At 38.8% G+C, this 21,709-nt stretch overlaps 3 protein-coding genes and 1 long non-coding RNA gene across 4 annotated transcripts; 3 read left to right on the forward strand and 1 right to left on the reverse strand.

Annotated features, from left to right (window-relative positions):
• Positions 1 to 217: 217 nt before the first annotated feature.
• Positions 218 to 3,687, forward strand: mbd4 (methyl-CpG binding domain protein 4). The gene is made up of 8 exons (XM_018697965.2): positions 218 to 400; positions 573 to 824; positions 1,142 to 1,884; positions 2,441 to 2,506; positions 2,615 to 2,749; positions 2,848 to 2,997; positions 3,171 to 3,274; positions 3,368 to 3,687. Exons 2-8 carry the CDS (start codon positions 649 to 651, stop codon positions 3,440 to 3,442), a joined length of 1,449 nt encoding a protein of 482 aa, XP_018553481.1. The 5' UTR covers positions 218 to 400; positions 573 to 648; the 3' UTR covers positions 3,443 to 3,687.
• Positions 3,688 to 3,931: 244 nt separating this feature from the next.
• Positions 3,932 to 6,113, forward strand: LOC108898098 (uncharacterized). The gene is made up of 6 exons (XM_018697964.2): positions 3,932 to 4,147; positions 4,257 to 4,393; positions 4,512 to 4,639; positions 4,758 to 4,817; positions 4,967 to 5,156; positions 5,344 to 6,113. Exons 1-6 carry the CDS (start codon positions 4,138 to 4,140, stop codon positions 5,452 to 5,454), a joined length of 636 nt encoding a protein of 211 aa, XP_018553480.1. The 5' UTR covers positions 3,932 to 4,137; the 3' UTR covers positions 5,455 to 6,113.
• Positions 6,114 to 6,236: 123 nt separating this feature from the next.
• Positions 6,237 to 12,037, reverse strand: LOC108898096 (protein disulfide isomerase Creld1). Its single transcript, XM_018697963.2, has 12 exons — positions 11,986 to 12,037; positions 11,810 to 11,860; positions 10,683 to 10,803; positions 10,501 to 10,583; positions 9,935 to 10,045; positions 9,311 to 9,402; positions 8,959 to 9,138; positions 8,766 to 8,861; positions 8,583 to 8,666; positions 7,950 to 8,045; positions 7,712 to 7,852; positions 6,237 to 7,618 (listed from the first exon to the last, which is right to left on the reverse strand). The coding sequence occupies exons 3-12, from the start codon at positions 10,797 to 10,799 to the stop codon at positions 7,398 to 7,400; spliced, it is 1,221 nt and encodes a 406-aa protein (XP_018553479.1). The 5' UTR covers positions 10,800 to 10,803; positions 11,810 to 11,860; positions 11,986 to 12,037; the 3' UTR covers positions 6,237 to 7,397.
• Positions 12,038 to 12,729: 692 nt separating this feature from the next.
• Positions 12,730 to 20,733, forward strand: LOC108898085 (uncharacterized). The gene is made up of 4 exons (XR_001963394.2): positions 12,730 to 15,046; positions 17,532 to 17,595; positions 18,832 to 18,891; positions 20,327 to 20,733. It is a non-coding gene; the product is annotated as an uncharacterized LOC108898085 (long non-coding RNA).
• Positions 20,734 to 21,709: the final 976 nt, after the last annotated feature.

Below are 21,709 nucleotides of genomic sequence, written 5' to 3' on the forward strand. Positions count from 1 at the left end.
CAAAATGCCCTGTCCCTTTCATCTCACGCTATCTTTGTTTCAAGTATCTCCCTATGCGTATCCCTTACAGTTAAAAAAAAAAAAACCCTGTGGACTGTAGTCTAACTTTACGTGGGTGAAAACCGCCCTAATGCTACAAAAAGGGGAAGCTAGGTTATAACAACCCGCCCAATTAACAAATTAGCCCAATTTGGCGGAAAAATCAACCAATCTGGCAACGCCGCTCGTATCTGCGCTTTATTTCCTGTGTGCAGAGCAAGCTGCAGTGCGTTCGCCAAGAGTACATTTACACTTCGATGTTGACATCAGAAAATAACCGGGAAGACGAAGTTTACTCATCTCCACATTTGTCCTACACGTCTGTAAGAAAGGAAGAGGTTCGGGGCAGAGCAGGATTCATGTATGTCATGCGCACCTATTTATCAGTCTGTTATTATTGACATCTAAGCGCTTTGCTGCTTATCATGTCCACATCTAACATCTGTGATACGTTATGCGGTGATACTTGCTTACTTTATGTGATGCTGAACAATGGAGAGAGTTCTTGTTTATGTTTTTGTCGGGTATTCTAGGTAATCTGAAACCACCCCGTCAGAATCCACCGCCGGATTCTCAGCCGGGTTCAGAAACGACAGCACACCTCTCAAAATGCACCCCACCAGCTGTGACGTCCCGCTGGACGCCATGGGAGACATAAATAACCAAAGTTGTAAGGACCGGGGTGATTCGTGCCAGACTTCCGCAATGCCCCCTGGCTGGATCAGGGAGGTGAGGCAGAGGAAAGCAGGCAAGACAGCGGGCAAACTTGACGTCTACATCACAAGGTAACTCTGTTTTCTTGGAATCCTTTCTGTATGTAAACGTACTGGAAAAAACTGAATCAAACCATCATTTGGTGTAACCACCCTTTAACTTTAAATCCACAGCAGTTCTGCTACTTGTGCACTGTTTTTCTATGTACTTGGCAGTGTCTTAGTGTCTTCTGTCTCTGTAATCCCAGACTGAATCCATGATGTTGATATCAGGGCTCTGTACTGCATGATGGATACAAAGAGTATCTAAAATCTTTTCACATTATGTATGTATGTGCATTGCAGATGCAGTGAGATCAATGTCTGATTGAGTCTTTCTGTTGTTTAAGTCCCAAAGGGCAGAAGTTCCGGTCCAGGGCATCCCTGCACGCTTTCCTTCTAAAGAATGAAGAAGGGAGCTTAGACATAAACCTCTTTGATTTCACCACATCCAGGGATGATGTCATTACCTCTTCACAAATACTCCCCTCCCAAATTAAACAGAGGAGAACAAAGAAAAAACATGCAGATGCTGGACAGCAGAAGACCACACAAGATGCAACAGAAATTCTGGATCCGCCTCCAAATAAATCTAAAAGAGCCTCTTCCTCCTGCAGTAGTACTAAAGAAGAAACTGTAAAGAGTATAGATGATACTAACCATATTGATAGTGAAATTTCACTAGAGGAGGCCACACATGTGTTAGAGGTGTGTAGAGACAAAACTGACAAGCCTTCAGCAGCAGTGGATGATGTCAAACTGCAGAAGAGCCCCCATAGAGTCGGGCTGAGAGAGAAACTACTCCGACTAGCTCCATCTAGCACACAAAAAAACACTTCCTGTGTTCACGAGGAAGAGCAGGCAGGCTCGCAGCCTTCTGTCCCGACTGTGAATGTTGAGACTGCCACTGAGAGTGAGAATGAGGGTGAGGATGAGCAAGGCGGAGAGGAGATACAGATTCACAGCAAAGGCGACAACAGGCCTAATCCTGAGACAGAGACTGGTGCTGACAGTCGTCGGGATGTGGAAGAGGAGGTGTTGTTACCTGACATCGCTGGCAGAAGCTGCACACCAGTGAGAGATTCCCAGAATAGTAAGTATTAATCTACACTGTCTGACAGCTTGTAAAAGCAGGAGCTCAACTGAGCTTTCCCTGGATCTACTCTTTTTTTAAACTTTTATTTTGATTTCAGCATCTTATACAGTGCAGTGCAGTCAGTACAGTTTCACATTTTAACATGTCGGTCTTCCTTTATCCAGTTTCCAGCAGCTGTCACATTTTCCAGCAATTATTGCAGAATTTATGACATGTGAGTAGTTTAAGGGAGTATGGAATTCACAGGACCAGTACAGGACTCCTTCTGGAGCCTTAGTACATAATATGTGATTTACTCCATCTCACAGGGTTCCCATAGTTTTTTAATCCATAATTTGTATGAGGCAGGATCAGGTTTAAACCACCTCATTCTAATATATCCAACGGTGTCCACTAGTTGGATTTGAAAAAGAATGGGGCCTTTTCTGTAAGCTGTTGGACAGAAATATATGATATAGATTTGAGATTACTGGCTTCTTTTTTACTTTTCGATTCTGTAAGGAACCAGGATTTTACATGTATTTACCACTGCTGATGTTTCCTGTCCCCTTAGAGTCCAAGAGCTTGGAAGACAAACGGAAAACAAGTCCTTATTTCAGTGGGAAAACTTTCAAAGATGGTAACATTTGAATGATTCATTTGATACGAGAAGCAAAGAGAGAGTTTGTGTATATTTGTATTGTATAATTGTTTATTAAACTGAGAGATGCACACTGTCCATACTCAGGACTTAGCCCTCCTAGGAGGAAGGCCTTCAAGAAGTGGACGCCCCCTCGTTCTCCATTCAACCTCGTACAGGAAACCCTTTTCCACGACCCCTGGAAGCTCCTGGTTGCCACAGTTTTTCTGAACAAGACCAGTGGTAAGATCCAACATACGCTCATTGCATTGTAACACACTGGACGTTGTGTCAACCAGTACATTTCACTCTTTTTCTTTTTTTTTTCTCCAACACTCTAGGCAAGATGGCCATTCCAGTACTGTGGCAGTTCTTTGAGCGTTACCCGTCTGCAGAGGTGACCCGGAAGGCCGACTGGAAGCCCATGTCTGAACTTATGAAGCCTCTTGGCCTCTATGAGCTCAGAGCCAAAACACTCATCCGCTTCTCAGGTGAATATGCTTGCTTATGTTGCTTTCAGTATTCACTTTTGTTTACATGCACGCTGTAATGTAGTATTTCAGTGTTAGTATGTCGTAACAACTGATTTGTATGGTTTCAGTAAGAAAACATGAAGCAATATTGGTGGCCAGTAAAATCTCACAGTCCCTTCTCTTCTGTGCAGATGAATATCTAAATAAACAGTGGCGTTACCCTATTGAGCTGCATGGTATTGGGAAGTATGGCAATGACTCCTATAGGATCTTCTGTGTGGAGGAGTGGAGACAGGTGAGTGTAATCCCAGCTATTATACTTGCAGTAACTCACATTAATGTTAATTAATGGCAACGCTGCTGTTTTCTTGGTATTTTTATGTCAAAGGTGACACCTGCAGATCACATGTTAAACAAATACCACGCCTGGCTGTGGCAGAACCATGAAACACTTGGAATCTGAAAGGCAAAGTACGAGGAACTGCCAAGGAGGTTTTGTTGTGACACATTCAAGAAAGTCAGTTATATCACATAAACACTGCAGTTATGTAGATTTGTATATAAGCATGTATGATAAACTAGCACTGCTAAAACTGAATTGTCTTACAATTATGCTGTGATATTCTAGAGATATCAATGTTAGCCTTTCTTTAAAAAAAATTTTACTCACTATGTAATAAAATGTTTTAAGTGGTTTAAAAGTTAAAATGTTTCATGAGTGGCTTATTTCTTGTGCCATCCCTTTACACATAGATGAGATCCAGAGATGTCTCCTGACTGTCTCTGGTTAGTCCATTGTCACAGGTTAATAATCTTTCTTGTTGTGTGTGCTGATGCATGGCCTTACACTCCACGCTGCAGCTTTCTTTTGGTGGGGGGGGGGGGGGGGGGGGGTAGCAACCTGATTCCCAAGGCAACTGTTGCCACCGCAAAACACTCAGTGAATGCACTGGCATGTCACGGTTTAATCTCTAACTAGTACCAGTGCGGTAATTTGCTGTATTTAAATTTGTAGTTGTGTTATGATTAATGCTAATATAATTGCAGCCTTAAGAAGAAAATTTAATTGTGCAAGATTTGACAATTTGGAAAGTTTAATTCTGCGTATGGACTGAACTTCTCTGGTGACCAAACAGAAGAAACAGCTTGAACTACAAGATGAGACTACGTAAGAAAACATCTTTCTTTTTCCATTTGTTGTCTATTATAATTTTTGTAGTAAGCATGTTAATGTGCTGTGATTCTATTTGATTTATTTCAATTCTTCATTACCATAGCAGTCATCTCTGTACCTTCCACACCAGTGTGTATTCCTCATGACACACCTCCTGTCCGGCAGAGGCGCTGCCTGGTGGTCACTCCCATGATGCTTCCCATCATCTCAGACTCTGCCCGGCTGAGGACAAGCACTCAGGTGCGCCTAGATTCACTGACACTCCATCCATTGTGCAATTGTACTCCTGTCTCGTGGGGAGATGTTTGCTTTGAAGTAAAACAAAAAAAAAAAAAACTTTAATAAATCTGCTTCCTAGAGTATTCCAAGACTGAACCCTTTACATCCACCTCTGGTCCATAAACGCACCGTCAGTCTGGAGACGCCAGCTGTTCACCACCACAACCACCAGAGGACACTGATAATGCAGAGAAGAGAGCATTACAAGTAGGAGTATTTGACAGTCTCACTTACTAAAAAAATCTCAGAAAATCACTAGTGGTTATTCCATCTTTGCTTTGGAGGGCTGAGTTCAAAGTCACTGACTTGTAGTTTGATATGTCAGGTATCATCAAGTGTGGCGAAAACCCTTTTATGGAAGCAGCAGTGAAAGAGAAGAATACAGGTAAAAAGTATGAACACCTTCACTTCCACTTTCAAATACTGTATTTATGAGTCTTTTTATCCTCTAAATCTCTCCTGAATCACATTACATGCAGCATATAAACCTCCTGAAGTACTGGTGACAAAGAAAAGTCTTTGTTTTTCCTGTAGGAAGGAGCTGCGAGAGCAGTTAAAGAGGCAGATGGAGGAGAAATGTGTAGCACTGAAGCTACAGCTGGCCAGTAAAGTGAAGGAAGCTGAGAACATACGAGAAGTGGACCGCCTCGCCCTGTCCAGTGAAAGAGAACAAAGGATCCAGCACAGCAAAGCAATGACGGCGTACAGAGATGAGAACAAAAGGGTACCGTCCCACACATACATTATATATCTACCGCTAATGCTTTTGTGTTTATACCGCTTACAATAGTGTCCTGAGAATGCTTCAACATGCTGGCTGCTCTCAGGTTACAACAATATACATGGGGAGTGTTTGAGGTTTTTCTCTTGTCTCTGATGTGTGTGTGTGTGTGTATGTGTTATGCGTGCAGCTAATGGAGCAGAGCTGGAGGGACAGAGCACTAACACGCTCCCAGGAGGTCCTGAAGGAGAGAGAGCTGCTGCACCTCAACCCCATTAACTGGAGTGGAACGCTGAAATAGGTTGAACCTCAACATCCAGAATCAAATTTTCACACTCAGGCCTCGCTGTAGCACTTAGACATGCATGAGTGTCAGATGAAGATGAGAAACAGCATATATAGTACATGTGATTAGTGCTGTGATAGCCATTGAAGGAGCTTAAGAGGGATATTTCTAGGATTTTGTTATACGATCTAAGAATGCCAATGTATTCCCAATCTTACTTCATAGAGGTTATATTACCGTACAGTAAATCCAAGATTTAAAAGAGTACGCCACAAATTTAGCATTACATTTCTGTAATACTGTCAGACTTAACAATATCATCTTTTTTATCATCTTTAAACCTTCTTCCTACATTACACGCAATGCCACCTGACCGACAACAGTTCTGCTGAAGATATAGGTGTGGTATATAAGTAGCAGCTAAGGGATGAGGAGCAGGCCACAAAGGTCCAGTAAGCTTACTTCCTTCTAACTCCTTCATACCCCCAGATGGTTTTCTTTTTCACATCTGTAGTTTCCTGACCCAAATGAAATTTAAAAATTTTAAAAATCAGATTTCACGCAGCTCTCTTCAGGCGACAAACAACTGTGTGCAACTTTTTTCACATACATGCAGTAGCACTCCCCAAGACCTATAAACAAGCTTTGATGGCCATTTCATCTCCTTTAATTTCTGATTCAACATACAATTGTAGAAAATAATATTCCACAAGCTAGGATGTTTTCCCCTCATTCTGTTTATGTAAAGACCGGAGGAAACTTCACAAATTGAAATTAAAAATTCAAATAAAAAAACATAGATAGTGACAGAGTTTTATTGTAAAGCAAACATCTATAATGAACAATGACCCTGTGGACAACTTTCCACACTAGGAAAACCAAAGCTAAATTAGATGGACGGATAAGAAGTGATGCTTCAATGGCTTTCTAACATGATGCTACTATACCTGCTAGAATTACAATTTAACAGATTTTTAAAAACTGCATTGAAAATGCACACAAAAATACACAGAGGAAATGTCAAGAGCAGAATATGATAAACATCTTTCCAATAAATATTGCTTTCAAAATAAATTAAAGGCAACAGAAAATGGCTTGCACCATCAAGATCGGAGCTGGTATTTACCTAAGCACATTCCTTTAAAGTGGTCAATAGCAGTAATGTTGGTGATCTGGCAGCTGTTAAAAGTCAGTCTTCCATGCCAAAGTAAGACAAATTAACAGATATGGTGTATTATCTTTCATTCCAATTTCTATTATCATGCAGTATTACTAAAAAGAATCATTCAGGAAATTAGGAGATAAAAAGTCATTCTGTGAACATAAATAACCAGTGGTTCATTATGGAAATATCCCAGAGTTTCAATGAGCTTTCTGTTTGGGCTGATTTGGGAAATTCTTAGAATTTCCTCATCTTACCCCATAGCAAAAAAGCTGTGTGCAGTGTTGCAGTAACCTGGCACAGTCAACAAACCAACCTACCATTCAAACTATGGGAAAAGCTCTGCTTCACAGCAATGACGGTGAAAAACGATAGACGTGATGACTGGAGGTTTTGATTGTGTGGAAGAAAACGACATCATTTCTTGAGCAACATTGAGGCCAGATGAAACATCCAAATGCATAATAGATTTTAACAATCAGTAGTGGTCTCTATGTCACCCTTCTTCCCAACAAAGTTGAGGTAGGGGATTGAGTTCCTTTATATCAGTGCAGTGTAGCCTTGTTATTCCCTCTTCAAGATTTATGGCTCCATAGCCTTTAAGTTCTCACTTTGTCCTGCATTATCCCATTCATAAACATAAATGAACCCAAGCCCTTTCAAGTAACTCCCCAGACCAAAATAAATCCCTGAAAGGCTAGCATTGTAGGGATAGTTTCCTGTCCCAGTTGAGTCTTATTCACTTTCACTGGCTGGTAGTCCAAGGTCCTTTTATTGAATCGTGGCCACAGACAGTCTAGCGTCCCTTCAGGAATCCATCCAGCATGTAGTCTCCCTTTTCAGTCAACCAGTATCCAGCCATAGCAGCCACACCTCCAATGAAAATGGCTGTGAAAACCATGTCACCCTTAGCCGCGAGCGTTGCCAGGGCACAGATTACAACGCCAAAGAACATCTGCTGCAGCACAAGGACCTCATCATCTGTCATGTCATCAAACAGTCCCTTCTCTGGGCCAGCTGAGGAGGTACAGGAAGTGAGACTTAGCCAATAGATCTGAGAAGCTGTCAGCAGCCTATGTTTTTTGCATATTTACTGTTATGACTACTTACCAGGAGGCTTATTCTCAACACAAATGCTGTCTCTCCTGATGAATCCATCAGCACAGTCACAGTGGAAAGAGCCCTCCTCGTTGATACAGGCCTCATTGAGTCCTGGGCATGCTATTGCACGTTCACTACATTCATCTATATCTGTGAGAGGAAGCAAAGAAAAACTGTTTAAGGACATCAGGGGAATGTAGAGACATAACTCATAAGTACATTTAGGATGTAAATGGTGTGTGCTTACCAAGACACTTGGCTCCTTTCAATCTGTAGCCACGTGAACATTTCTTACAGCGGGCAGGACCACTCCCCATGCATCCCACACATGCCTGGTCACAGCCTGGAAACAGCAAAATCACAATATTACAAACTGAGCTGGGCATTAAGTGACATATTGACAGCTGCAAGTATTTCTCATACAGTGAAACGTGTGGTTTTCACTAACCACTCCACTTCAATTTTAACGACTAGTAAAGAGAAAATAAATTGACAACAATTTTGAGTATTGATTCACTGGTCATATGCCTGATATGTGAAGATTTGCTTCCTGTATTTGTCATATACTTATGACAGAAAACTGTCTTTCCGTTTTAGACAGTTCAAATAAAACCAGTAATTTTGAATTGTAACAGGCATTTATTTTCCACTATTTTCTGGACAAAATAATTAATTGAGAAAATAATTGGCAGATTAATTGATAGTGAAAATAACTGTTAATTTGCAACCCTACACCAAACCAACAATTTAGATAGCATTCATATTTTTGAAATGAGCCACAATAACTTTTTCATCATGACAACCTGCCTGTTATCACACCTAAAAAAATCTGCAATGCTGAAAGTAGAAAGTTAAACAGCAGCTACACAAGAGTGCCTACCTCTGCATTCATATGATCCATCTGTGTTGTGACAGTATGTGTTAGAAGGACAACGAGCCAGCTCTGTGCCACACTCATCGATGTCTAAGAGACACACAAGGGCAGTCAGACAACACATAACATCCAACAACCTGGCAAAGTGTCAATGAAATGTTTCCACATGACCTCTAAAGCCACACTCACCCACGCACTTGTTGTCATGAAGGATCCAGCCAGGTTTGCAGTCAAGGCATTTGTAGTCCTGCGGCCCTGAGCATTTCTTACATGAGTGGTAGCAAGCTACAAAAGAGACACAGTGAGAATGTCAATTTTAGATGACCTCAAATAGGATTTAATACATGTGGATGGTTAAAGCAGTTGTCTGAATCTGAAGAACCTGCACAGGCGCCTGTGCTGTCATTGGAGCTTTTCTCTCTGTAGTAGCCATCAGCACAGCTCTGGCACAGATGGCCCGAGTATCCCGGATCACAGACACACTCTCCATCCCCCAGACGAGTCCCCTCCCCTTCACAGCGTCCCAGACCTCCACACACACCACCAGGGCCCAAGGGACACTCTGTATTGGATGAACATGCTATTAGAGGTACTCTTTTTATTTTTAGATCTTGATTAAAATCTAAATCATTAATCACAAGAGACAACAATGGATAAATTAGATCTGGCATGGTAAGATTTTCTATACTGATATATATATATATGTTGTGTTTAATGCTTTATGTTTTCCATACCTTTGCAGTCAGGTCCAAAGTGTCCAGGTGGACAGCAGAGTCTCAGCTCCTCTATGCATAGCCACTCAAACAGGTCTGGTGCCTCTTGCTGCCTAGAGGACACACACCTCATGGAGTTAAACTAGGGTCATGGTAATACATCTTAACAAAACATAATTACACACACAGATGGTGCCACACTGTCTCACTATAAAAAATCTAATGTGGGATTAAATCATATTTTATTACATCCTATCCAAAGTTAAGATTATTTCTCTCCTACATGATACACACACTAGCCTGGTTCCAGACCTCTGAGTCATAGCCCCAGTTTATTCATTAACTTACATAGGTTATGTGCCCACTGACAACTGTTTCTACCAGCTGCAGAGAAAGACTTGTTGGGAGTCCACTTACAAAAATAACAAATCTTAAACAATATCTTTAATTGTCCTTAAAAACATTAACTTCTCCTTGTAACCGCTATGACAGCTTCTGTGTTGACAGAAAGTGACCTGAGCAGAAAAGACATCACTTGTTACTGAAGAAATCAGCCAAGATGAACAGTGTCAAGCTGAATGAAAGAAGTAAAACGACATGGCAATTCAGTCTGATTATCAGGTTATGCTCATGCACCACATTTACCTGTGGAACCACCATGTCTCCACTTGGTCTTCTATCTGCTCCAGCAGCCGGTTACATTCAAAGTCTGTTTTCTCACAAGCAGCTTCTACTATCTCTAGGAGCCGAGTCTCACTAAAACAAGAAGGAAACAATTAAGAGATATAATGCAGTAGATGAATAAGAGAACAGATGCTGTACAACCCTCCACCCACCCACAAAAAAATTGTGTAGCCTTGCTCTGGGCCAGAAAGGGCTACATTTAAAATAGACTGTCTTATGTAATAATTCACACATTATAAAATAGTATACATTTGTGCAGGGAAGACAAAGGACTTCTGAAACTGAATCACATTCTCCAAATGGTTCCAGTGATAAAAATTCAAGAAAGATTACGGTTGGATTTGGTTATGTAACAATATGAATACATTTTCTAAGACAATTTGCATGATCCGTTTTCTTTTTTTTTTTTTGGCATGTATGATACCAGGCACTGACTGGTTGCACAATCCCTTTTAATAAATTAGTAAATCCTTATTTTCAAGAATAAATTAAGTATAGGTGTAACGCCACTGAAAACTCACTCTTACCTGCGTGCATACTTAGCCAGCTTCTCTTCTTCCCAGGCAGTGTTACCACCCCCAAAATTCTTGTTAGCTGTTCTTTCCAAGCCCTAAAAAAAGAAAATTTCAGGACTCCAAACACCAAAAAAGAAGAAGCTGGCTCAGAAAGACATGGATTAATTGATGGTTCACTATATTAACTGTGATACCTTAATGAAACTTTCAGTGAGTTTCCGGCAGGTCTGGCATGGTGCCGTCTGGACTCTCACCACAGAGAGCTCTGAGAGAAGCACCAGAGCAGGCAGGAACGGCCTGGCCCACCACATGATCCTTCAGAGGTAACACACACACATACAACCAGTAGGTATGTCAAATGAATACAGTTATATATTAAATACTTTTCGGTTACCACAGCGAGTATCATCAAACACACCTATGCTTTTAGAAAATAGGAAGACATTACTTAAGTCCCCATATCGAGCATTTACAAGAATTATATAAACGTTTAGTAAATTATTTACAACACACTATAATTTAGTTGTAAGCAGATTTAAGGACATTTTATATATGATTACAACTGTGTATTATTAACCATTTATTCAATATTTATTTACAGCTTATGAATGCTAAACAAGGGGATTTACCCACTGTTTTACCTATTTTGTGTTTCTTTAGACACATAACATGCATCACCTGGATGCTTCTTATAGAGGTGGACAAAACAACAAGAACATCTGTACAATATAATATAATACAACCCAATACTGTGCAATAATGTATTTTTTAAGCTTATAATGCCCAGTTTTTGTTTAGACTGTCAGAATTATGGTCCTGTTATTTTTTTCTACCTCCTGTAACATCAATGGCATGTTTAGTATTTTCATAAGTCATGTCATGTTCATAATTTGGGTGATATTTACACTGAGCACACTGTACTTAACTAAAGACGATCCTCATGTGGCTCAGTGGCGTCTCTCCAGATGTTGTTACATTCATTCAGTCCGTCAGTAAAGCTTTATAACACGCAGTTCAGCCTTTAGGTTGGGATGCTCTAGTTAGCAACGTTAGCTTAGCTAGCTCAGCATCAGCACCACACTAAATTAGCCAACTAGCAGCCGGCTAAGGTCGATAGTTAGCTACTAGTCTAAGCTAACGTTGTATCATCACAGACAAGCAGATTATAATAATAAAGTCTGTTGAACTCAGCGGCAGTGCCCTCCTAGGATATCTAATCATGGACGTATTAATGGACGTATTAATGAGTATTTAACGTTAAATATCTGCTTAGTAACCCTTACTCTAACATTAGCTAACCGAACTGTTGTTCTGTTCTTACCTTATTGCAAAACCTCGTCCGCTGCACCACTGATGATTGTCCGATTCCCTGCTGGTTCATACAATAAAGCAGAAGTTTCATATTTTGGACAGCCGGTTTTAAAGCTTCAAGTGTGCCATTTTAGCTGGCAAATGTTCAAAGCAATGTTCAGCCTGCTGAATGACTAGCTAGCTAACCCTGGCGGTGTAGTCCCACAGGCTCATGTAGTGCAGGGATGAATGAATGAATGAACAGCTTCCAGTTGGTTCTCTGTTTTCCATGCAGCTGCCACACACTGAATATGGCACCGCCCAAAGCAGCTGGGATTTAACTCGTCAACCAATCAGTCAGCAACACACTTTACCCAGGCTGACTGATGTCAGTGAATACAGGAGCTTTATGTCTAACAAGCCATTTAAATAACAAACAGTGCCGCAGCTCTTGCCTGACTGTACAACACACATTAACAACAATAGAAAATACAACATAAAAAAAACACATCATTATAGAAAAAACACACTAACAATTTAGAAAAAGCAAGATAAAAACCTAGCACACAGCATTAAAAAACACATAAAAACTAAATTAAATTAAAACATTTTACAAAATGGGGTTCCATTTGTGCCAAAATATGTTCAAATGTACACCGTTTATGTTGACTAATGTCAGCATTTGTCACTGAACTGTATTTCAGCATGCCTTTATTTATTTATTTATTTTTCTGGCCGCTACATATTGATTTTCATTGACATTTGATTCTCTCTCTCTCTCTCTCTCTCTCTCTCTCTCTCTCTCTCTCTCTCTCTGTGATCAGTTATCCAGTAAATTTATTGTGAATTTTTCCAGGCTTCAACCAGTGCTGCTGTGGAAGCTGAAGCAGAAGAACAGGAGCCTCAAAACAGGTTAAAGTTTATTCATTTATTCCTAATTCTTCAATTATATTCCCTGAATTACAGATTTTAACCACCACTCCTCCATGAACTGCCCCCTTGGTGGAGGACTGAGAGTTTTTCTAGTTAGGCCTAATATCTTATAATCATCAATTATATGCCTAGTGCACTGATTAGAGCAAATAAATCTCATGTTGCCCTCTATGCTCAGGACCACTACCTACTTCTGACAGCTGAGTCCACCTAAAAAACCAGTGGCTAAAAAGACTGAATCTAATGTAATATAACAGAAACAAACATTTAAAAACCAGGCAAAATGTGCAACAATTAAAAGATAACAAAATAACTGCTATAATGTTACTTAACATAAGGTTTGAAAATCCATTGTTTTACTCAAAGTGGTCCTCTGCTGGTCCTCTCTTGGGGGTTTGCAGGTCAAAGGGGATGGGTGTTTATAACTCTCTAGGTGTGGTTAATAGGGTGGCAGGTGATGATTAAGTCTGGGTATTTTAACTTTTGATTTAACGATAAGGAATATTGTTTTATTCTGTTTGTCTGATAATGTCCCATTTTTATCAGATACTGAATGATGTATTGGCTGTGGTGGTGATAAGGGAGAGCTGACAAACTGGACATTGCAACGAATCTATCGTTAGAGATTTCGTCGGGCCCATTTCCCGGTTTGAATCATTTATCAGCCATGTATTTGTACAGTTTTGCGCGGAAACCATGTGTTTAAAATTCTTGTCAAAATTAACACCGTACTATATCGCTGGTATTATTAAGGGAAATACAGCCTTAAGAATCTTGCAAAGGCATCAAACATTTCTGTAAGAGGAAAGATGTTATCAACGGTGTCAGTGACCGATCATACCCAAATGCATGATCCGTTCTGCACATGCGCAGAACTACGTAGGCGGAAACACAGCTTATTCCTGCTGCCCAGTATCACACATGAACAAAACACACTGAGATCCGTCTTGCATATAAGTACATGTGTATGTCGCTTCTGTAAAGACTTTAGACCCATTATATCTCTAAATATGTGTGTTGCTATACCTGTGCCAATAGCAAAAAAAAAAAAAAAAAACAGGACAGCATTACCAGTTTCACTAAATGAGCTAACCATAGCTAGCTGTTGCAATCCGTAACATAATCATACACCAACACAGTGTTTAGACATACACCTTTGTTGACAAACATTACACCATATTCCATCATTATAAGAGCCAGAGAACGCAATCCAGAATCTGTCTTTGAAGTCGGTGCATTATTGATCAAGTGTGACCGGCAATCGCTACCAGACTCCATTGACAAAAACAGTAATTTTACAAGGTAGAACACAGGAGTTGTTGGTATACCACTGCACCTATCTGTTAGTTTGTCAGTGTTATTGTGTGACTTTCAGTGGTGGAAGAAGTATTCAGATCATTTACATAACAAATTAACAGATCGAGGGAGCGGCGTTAGTGTGTTCTCATTAGTTAAATTACTGTTTTTGTCAATGGAGTCTGGTTGAGATGAAAAGCTGTTTATGATTAATTAAAAAAAGTTGTGCCTCTGTATGAATCCCATTCGTAATGTCGTCAGATAATTATAATAACACCCTGAGCCTCTCAGTGACTAAACCAACTACTTTAGTAGATATACTTTGATGTGGAGGTATGCATCGTTTGTTTACATTGCATCAGCTGTTCGCGGTGTCCGAGCACACCGTTCTTGATCAATACTGCACCGACTTGTCCCTTGTCTCTAGCAATTATTTACACCCCAAACCATCACCCTGATGCAAAAATGTTATCCCTTTTAACATCTAAACATATGTTAAGCGAAAGTTTGGTTTTACTTCCGCTGTTTCATTCGCAGAGTGGTCAATTAAATTGGCTCCATGACTCCATGGATTTATTATTAGAGCATGCTCGACTCTCATATTAACATTTACCACGACTCTGATATATCTAAACAGACGTCTTTTAAAGAGTTCAGTCATGCTGACTACTTTAAATAAATTACACTAGATCATAACGTTTGTGCTTTATTGTTGTTTAAATGTAGGGTATTATGTAGCGATTTAAATCATAAGCCTGCACATGCGTGGAAGAGATCGGGCAGTGTGGTAAAACAATTTCAGTTCTACGCATGCGCTGATTTTGGCGCACGTGCAGAACGGATCGTGCTTCCGGGTACGGATCGAGCACATGATTCACAGTGGGAAAAGACTTAAACCAAGTTTGAAACGTTGCCTCGGTTTGTCAGTACTGTGAGGATATGTCTTTGCCGCATAGGTCTGGATGCTAAAACAAACTCCGGAGCTGCTTTTTGTCGTACACGAGTCAAAATGGACGCTAAACACACCTGCGGCGCGAAGGTAAGGCAAACAGTTAGCGGCTAGCGTTTAACTCCGTTTATGGTGTTTTGTCATGTCATTGTCACCGGTTTGTAGCCATCTGTGGTCACCTGGTGCTACAATTAGCATTAGTGGCGAGCATTAGCATTAGAGTCTAGCGTTAGCATTAGCCTTATTTTTTAATGATGCATTTGGTGCATGTTCCTTTTTGGCGTCATTTTTATTTACGTGGGTTAATGTGTGTCTGTGTTTCTGTGACTAAAGCGTCCCTGACATGAGTTATGGAGGGTGGTAACTAGGGCTGTGCGATATATCGAAAAGTTATCTGCTTGAACTGCGATTTAAATTGTAAATTCCCATGTGCTCTGCGTTCACGCTCTACATGGCAATATGTTTGGCCAATCAGATGGAGCCGTTCTGCCCCATACGTCCCGCCTCCTGTGTAGAGGCTATAAACTGAGGTAGACGCGCATCGAAAGTTAGGTAGCAGATAGCGTTTGACTACAACTACCAGACATATGTGTTAAACAGCCATACAGCAGTCTACATTTTTACAGCAATAAAGCACCAACGTTATAATCTAACAGATATAACTTATTTAAAATAGTTAGCACGACTGAACTCTCACATGGATGTCTGCCAAATTTTTGCATGATATATTATGAGTAAAAATCATTATTTTTGAACTTGGTTAATGTTTTTGGGTGTAAATAACTGATAGGGACAAACGTCTTTGAAATCAGTGCAGTATTGATCAACAGTGAATCCGGACACCGTCAATAACTGCTGCAACGAAAACAAACGGTGCACTTGTCCGAATCAAAGTAAGTCCAAAATAAGTTATCATTTCAGTTGTCAACATATTTTATGCGTCACACATCGGATTATTAATTTGGCAGATTTTCCACCGGACATTTTGGCCAGTGATTTTTTCACCAGCCGGTCAGCAAGGCATGATACCGGCCAAAAGCCGGCATATGCCGGCTAATGTGTTGTTGTGCTAGCGAGGTGTCACAACAAAATGCTCACACAGTGAAGGAATGGTATCTTATCTTTTCTGATGTGCACATCAGTCAGGAGATCAGTATTGTAGCTATGGTAGCATAATGACAATGCTGGGCTGGCTAAACTTACTGTCTGCTGACAATGGTAGGAAAAAAGAAAATGCATAATAATTATTCTCATAAGCATTTGTTTATTGTTGGGATTCTCCACCTCCATGAGAACAGTGCCTCACACAAGTTGTGTATGAAGAGGCAGAGAGCAGCAAAAGAACCATTTTTTTCATTAAGAGTGTAAATCATTTACTGTTATTTGCAAAATTAAAAGTAATGTTCCCAGGCCAGTGGATACAATGGTGCGGCCAGTGAGCTTGAACTTGAACTTAAAAGACATCCCCTGTAATGCATTTCATTCATTCATTTCAGTCAGTAAAGCTGTTCAGTTCAATTCAAAGTAGAAAGGCATTAACGCTGTATACTGAAGTATTTGTCAGTTTATTGCAAGTCACGTCGTTATCGCAATATTCACAACAGTGATATCGCATGTTTTCCTAATATCGTGCAGCCCTAGTCGTAACTGTAGTAGTCAGTCTGTATTTACAGGTCTGCAGACATTTCACTGCTTTATTGTAATTTTGAGCTCCATCTTGGTCATTTCAAGCCAGTTTTTGGCAGATTATTATGTCGATATGATTATTCTGTGTTGTGGTGGTATTACACCATTTTGCGTCTCTAGCTGGTGTTTTTTTTACTACTACTTATGGTCAGCTACAGGCCTGTAGTACGAAGCGAGGTTTCTGGCTTATCAGGGTAACTTCAGGGGTACTTTTATTCTACCTAAGTACCACCCCACAGGTGGAACAACCAATCGATATTGGCACAACGACTGAGAGGGGCTTACTCCGTAGTATGGGGTAGTCTAAAGACCGTCAGTCTCTCCACATTTTCCATTTCCAGTTTCAGTTGTTTTGATTTGTAATTTTTTTCTCACAGTCAAGTGGCAGAATTTAGCATCATTAGTGTTGCATATTATCGATTTGAATAATCATTTAAATGGAGTTGGGGGGCGTTATTGTCCCGAAAGACAATATAATGCGACAGGCTGTTGTAATTGTAGACTACATGCTAAAATATGCAGTATTCATGATGAGAAATATGAATGCGTACCACTTTATAGAATGCCTATATTTCATCCAGGTTCAGTTTCCACTGAGGCTGAAATACTGTTAACCTGAAGTTCATACTGAACATAACAGCATTCCATTCATACATATACAGCCTCAGTGTTCCAGGCAGAACATCATTAACAGTGAATAACAGCTCATTTTCAGACATGTGACCTACATGTTGTCTGTAATCTGAAAAATGATCACATATTATATGTGTCCTTACATCTCATATTACAAGTTAAGAATTCAGGGAACATGTGACAAGTTTGTTCATGAGGTTATTTGTTTTTCAACAGTTTTACACTGTTTTTCAAGTGTTGTACTTGTGTTTTCCAGGTTTACTCGCTCAGCTGCTGCAACCTGGACAGAAACACCAGCTCTCACCTTATCAACCAAACAGGTATGTGTCCTAAAGATTTACCCACACAGTGTTGATGAGCTAAATTATTAATGTTAGTGACAGTGTCATTGTTTAAATCCTTGGTATTTAATGAGTTTAGTATTGAATATAATAATGACTGATTAATCGTATCTATATATCTTCAGAAAATAGTATCAGTTATAATAAAAAAAAAAAACTAAAAAAACAAAATAGTTGTCAGTTAATTTTCTGCCTTTGGACTGAAGTATATTTAAAACTACCACAAGTGAAAACCCTGCTTTCAAAAATGTATTTCAGTGAAAGTTTTTATTATGTGATTCACAGTAATATACAAGATCCCCCCAATGATTAGTTGACAAACAAATAATATAGAACTTTAAGATAATCCTTTCAGTTAATTTATTGTTTATTGATTGCTAAAGATGTGATGCTTTTTCTCATCATATGTGACAGTAAACAGCCCATTTTCTGAGACACTCCTTTAACGTCTGGAAAATGTTCTGCTTCAGCTTCTCAATCTGTCTCCCACTCTCTCTCTGTCGCACATCAAAACACTGTTAAAATTTTACCCGATGTAGAAAATCTGAGAGACAGCACACATGACGACAAATGATGACCAACACAACCACACCACACACGCAAACAGATTCACCCCCAACAACCAGAGTTTGGACTCTGAGAACTTCAAATCTCACAACTTTAGACTAAACAGACATGGCGGACAACAGTGTCTTTTGTTTGTTGTGCTTCTGTCTTCAGTCAGCTTTGCCTCCTGATTAGCTATGTTCTATTCCCTTCACAAATATTGAACATATTTAATATTTACAGGCTCAGATCGTCCTCAGAGCAGATCAGGGAGGGTAAAGTCACTCTTAACACACCTCACACCACAAGAAAATCTTACAAGTTCATCTTTAGAACCAACCAATAATTGGGCCTTTGCTTACTTTGATTGGGAGGGGGGATTTGGGCCAGTAATTGGCCTGATTATCTTATGGTGTGTACCCCGCTTTATTTTTTCTCTCCAATTCTGTCTTTTTCCTTCCCCTTCACTCTGCCTCTCTTCTTTGCTCTCTCACTCACTCTCAGTTCTCCAATCAGAGCAGCAGCTTCTGTCTTTTTGTATAAAGCAAATTTAACCTCTTGGACTAGTTCTGGTTAGTCAGTTAGTCCACACACTGGTTACTTTGTAGATTTGTAGATATGTTAAAAGTCACATCTTCATATTAATGTTTGTTATGTTTTTCTCCACAGAATTCAAACTTCAACCATTAAATCACAGAGAGAAGAGACAGACGTGGACATTTCCAGAAGGTCAGTCTGACTCTGTCATTATCTCAGCTGCAGTTTGACACTTGTCTGGAACAAATAGCAACAAATTAAAGCTGCTGTAACTTATCAGTTTAAATTAGTATTTTTCAACAATGTAGCTGCAAAAAAAAAACTATATAATATATATATATAACAGAAAATATGAAATCTTGGTTTAGAATAGAAACCCTTTTTGCTAAATAGGTTTTAAAAAAATAAGTATAAAATGTTTAATACATTGAAAACCTTTAAATATTAAGTATACAGCCTTCAAAAAATGTCTAAGCAGTAAGTATAAAATCATTTAAAAATAAATTTCAAACCTTAGAGGAATAGGGCTGATAAATAAGGATAAAACATTTTTTAAAAAGTTTGATATATTTAAGCCTTTAAATATCCAAGCTTTAAGAATAGGTTTATGAATTAAGCATGAAACCTGTAAAAAATAAAAGTAGAACCTTAAAAAAAAGTCTAAACTAAATACTAAAAACAAGTATAAAGCCTTTAAATATCCTTAAAATAATATAAAACCCTTAAAAATATCTGACCAATGAGTGTAAAACCTTTTAAAAGTGAACTATAAAACCATAGAAGATTATTATAATTTTAAAACATAGGAATCATTACATTTTTCTTTCACTAAAATGCAATAGAAGTATTTGTTTCAGTTCCAAAATACAGAAATGCAACTCAAAAGAAGCCTTTACTGATTTTATTCCAGACATTTGACCACAAGGAAACACTTGTTAGACATGGTTAGGGTTAATGTAGTTATGAGCACATTTAACTGCTTGTGGCACAATTATTAATAAAATGGTTGTATGACAAGCGGTTGAATGTTCTTGCAGTAGAGAAAAACTGTTTTCACTTGAACAGGAATAGTCTTGAATAATACAAACACCAACACTTAACTTCATTTAAATGCCTTTAAACATTATTTATTTATTAAATAGCTTTTCAGATTTGCAACATGTTAAATATGTGGTTTTGTTTTTTCTTTATCTTAGACAATAGATGTCTTTGTTTTAAAATTCTAACAAAAAGTGCAGGGAATTCCCAGGGTCAGCAGCATCTCTTAGCTCGGAGCTTCTCCACCTGGCAAAACTTTTTCTCCTCTCTGCCGTGTGTGTGCACTGTGCATGCACAGCTTTCACTGTTGATTGCTGTTACCGGTGCTGTGGGTGGGACAATGCTGGAGACAGTAGTGACTGCAGACAGTGAGGCGCAGCTGCATCAGAGCCAAAATAACCCAGTTTTAAATTGATCGCTTATTGGGCGTTAGATTAAAAAAAAAAAGGCCTATGCTGATATGTGTAAAAATGCCGAATATCTGCGCCGATAATCCGCCTGTCCCTACTGTTTACAACGGTTAGATGGTGGAGGTCTTTTATCTAATTAACAGCTTCGTAACACTTTTGTTTTCTTTCATCCACCTCAGGTTTTCAGCTGCTGTCGTCGTCCTCCTGCAGAAACAAGAACACGCATTAATCACAGACACTGATCAGTAAATCTAAATATTTTAATGACATACTATTCTCTGACATTTTTTGATATTACTATACTATGACAGTTTTTACTATATTATGACATGCGGCTTAAGACAAAGAAACTCTCTTAAAGTAGCTATCTTACCTTTGTTTTCCACAGTTTTTATGGGTTAGGTTAGATTTTCATTTTGGTATTTTGCCAGTGAGATATCAGTACTCAAATCCAATCTATTACTGTCTACATATTCCTGTTTATACTGTTCTTACTGTATATGGTTATATCTTCTCTTGTACCCTTTTTTTGTTGTTGGACTGATGGAGGGTTATCTTACTCAAATAAATACCTCTGAACACTGAATATTTTGCTGGTCTGTTTAATATTGCATAAAAGTAAATATTTTTAGCGAGACATTAGACTTTTTTGCCTCAAATATACATTTTAATTGTAACCTGCAAGAAAAAAATATTTGGCATTTCTGCATTACAGTCACTTTGTGATATTAATTCAAAAATACAGAAACTCAACTCAAAACTTATATTATGCATTTCTATTACATTTTTTGACCATTTTTCATGCCTTACTATACTATGACTTTTTTGGTGGTTTTTGACCATTTTTTGACCATTTTTCATGCCTTACTATACTATAACTTTTTTTCATGGTTTTTGACCCCTTACTATACTATGACTTTTTTTTGGTGGTTTTTGACCCCTTACTATACTATGACTTTTTTTGACCATTTTTCATGCCTTACTATACTATAACTTTTTTTCATGGTTTTTGACCCCTTACTATACTATGACTTTTTTTTGGTGGTTTTTGACCCCTTACTATACTATGACTTTTTTTGACCATTTTTCATGCCTTACTATACTATAACTTTTTTTCATGGTTTTTGACCCCTTACTATACTATGACTTTTTTTTGGTGGTTTTTGACCATTTTATGACCATTTTTCATGCCTTACTATACTATGACTTTTTCTGGTGGTTTTTGACCCCTTACTATTTTATGACTTTTTTGACCATTTTTCATGCCTTACTATACTATGACTTTTTCTGGTGGTTTTTGACCATTTTTTGACCATTTTTCATGCCTTACTATACTATGACTTTTTTTGGTGGTTTTTGACCATTTTTTGACTATTTTTCATGCCTTACTATACTATGACTTTTTTTGGTGGTTTTTGACCATTTTTTGACCTATTTTTCATGCCTTACTATACTATGACTTTTTTTGGTGGTTTTTGACCATTTTTTGACCATTTTTCATGCCTTATTATACTATGACTTTTTTTGGTGGACCATTTTTGACCCCTTACTATACTATGACT

This window comes from Lates calcarifer, linkage group LG6 (genome assembly GCF_001640805.2).
Source record: "Lates calcarifer isolate ASB-BC8 linkage group LG6, TLL_Latcal_v3, whole genome shotgun sequence".
Lineage (NCBI taxonomy): Eukaryota > Metazoa > Chordata > Actinopteri > Centropomidae > Lates > Lates calcarifer.

Coding starts and splice junctions, on each gene's coding strand:
- LOC108898096 (XM_018697963.2), bottom strand. CDS start 10,799: ATGTGGTGGGCCAGGCCGTTCCTGCCTGCTCTGGTGCTTCTCTCAGAG. Junction 9,139..9,310: donor CTTTGGACCTGACTGCAAAG/GTATGGAAAACA, acceptor CATCCAATACAG/AGTGTCCCTTGGGCCCTGGT. Junction 7,619..7,711: donor TGTTGAGAATAAGCCTCCTG/GTAAGTAGTCAT, acceptor GTACCTCCTCAG/CTGGCCCAGAGAAGGGACTG.
- mbd4 (XM_018697965.2), top strand. CDS start 649: ATGCACCCCACCAGCTGTGACGTCCCGCTGGACGCCATGGGAGACATA. Junction 2,998..3,170: donor AACACTCATCCGCTTCTCAG/GTGAATATGCTT, acceptor TCTTCTGTGCAG/ATGAATATCTAAATAAACAG. Junction 3,275..3,367: donor GTGTGGAGGAGTGGAGACAG/GTGAGTGTAATC, acceptor TTTATGTCAAAG/GTGACACCTGCAGATCACAT.
- LOC108898098 (XM_018697964.2), top strand. Junction 4,394..4,511: donor GGCTGAGGACAAGCACTCAG/GTGCGCCTAGAT, acceptor TCTGCTTCCTAG/AGTATTCCAAGACTGAACCC. Junction 4,818..4,966: donor AGTGAAAGAGAAGAATACAG/GTAAAAAGTATG, acceptor TTTTTCCTGTAG/GAAGGAGCTGCGAGAGCAGT.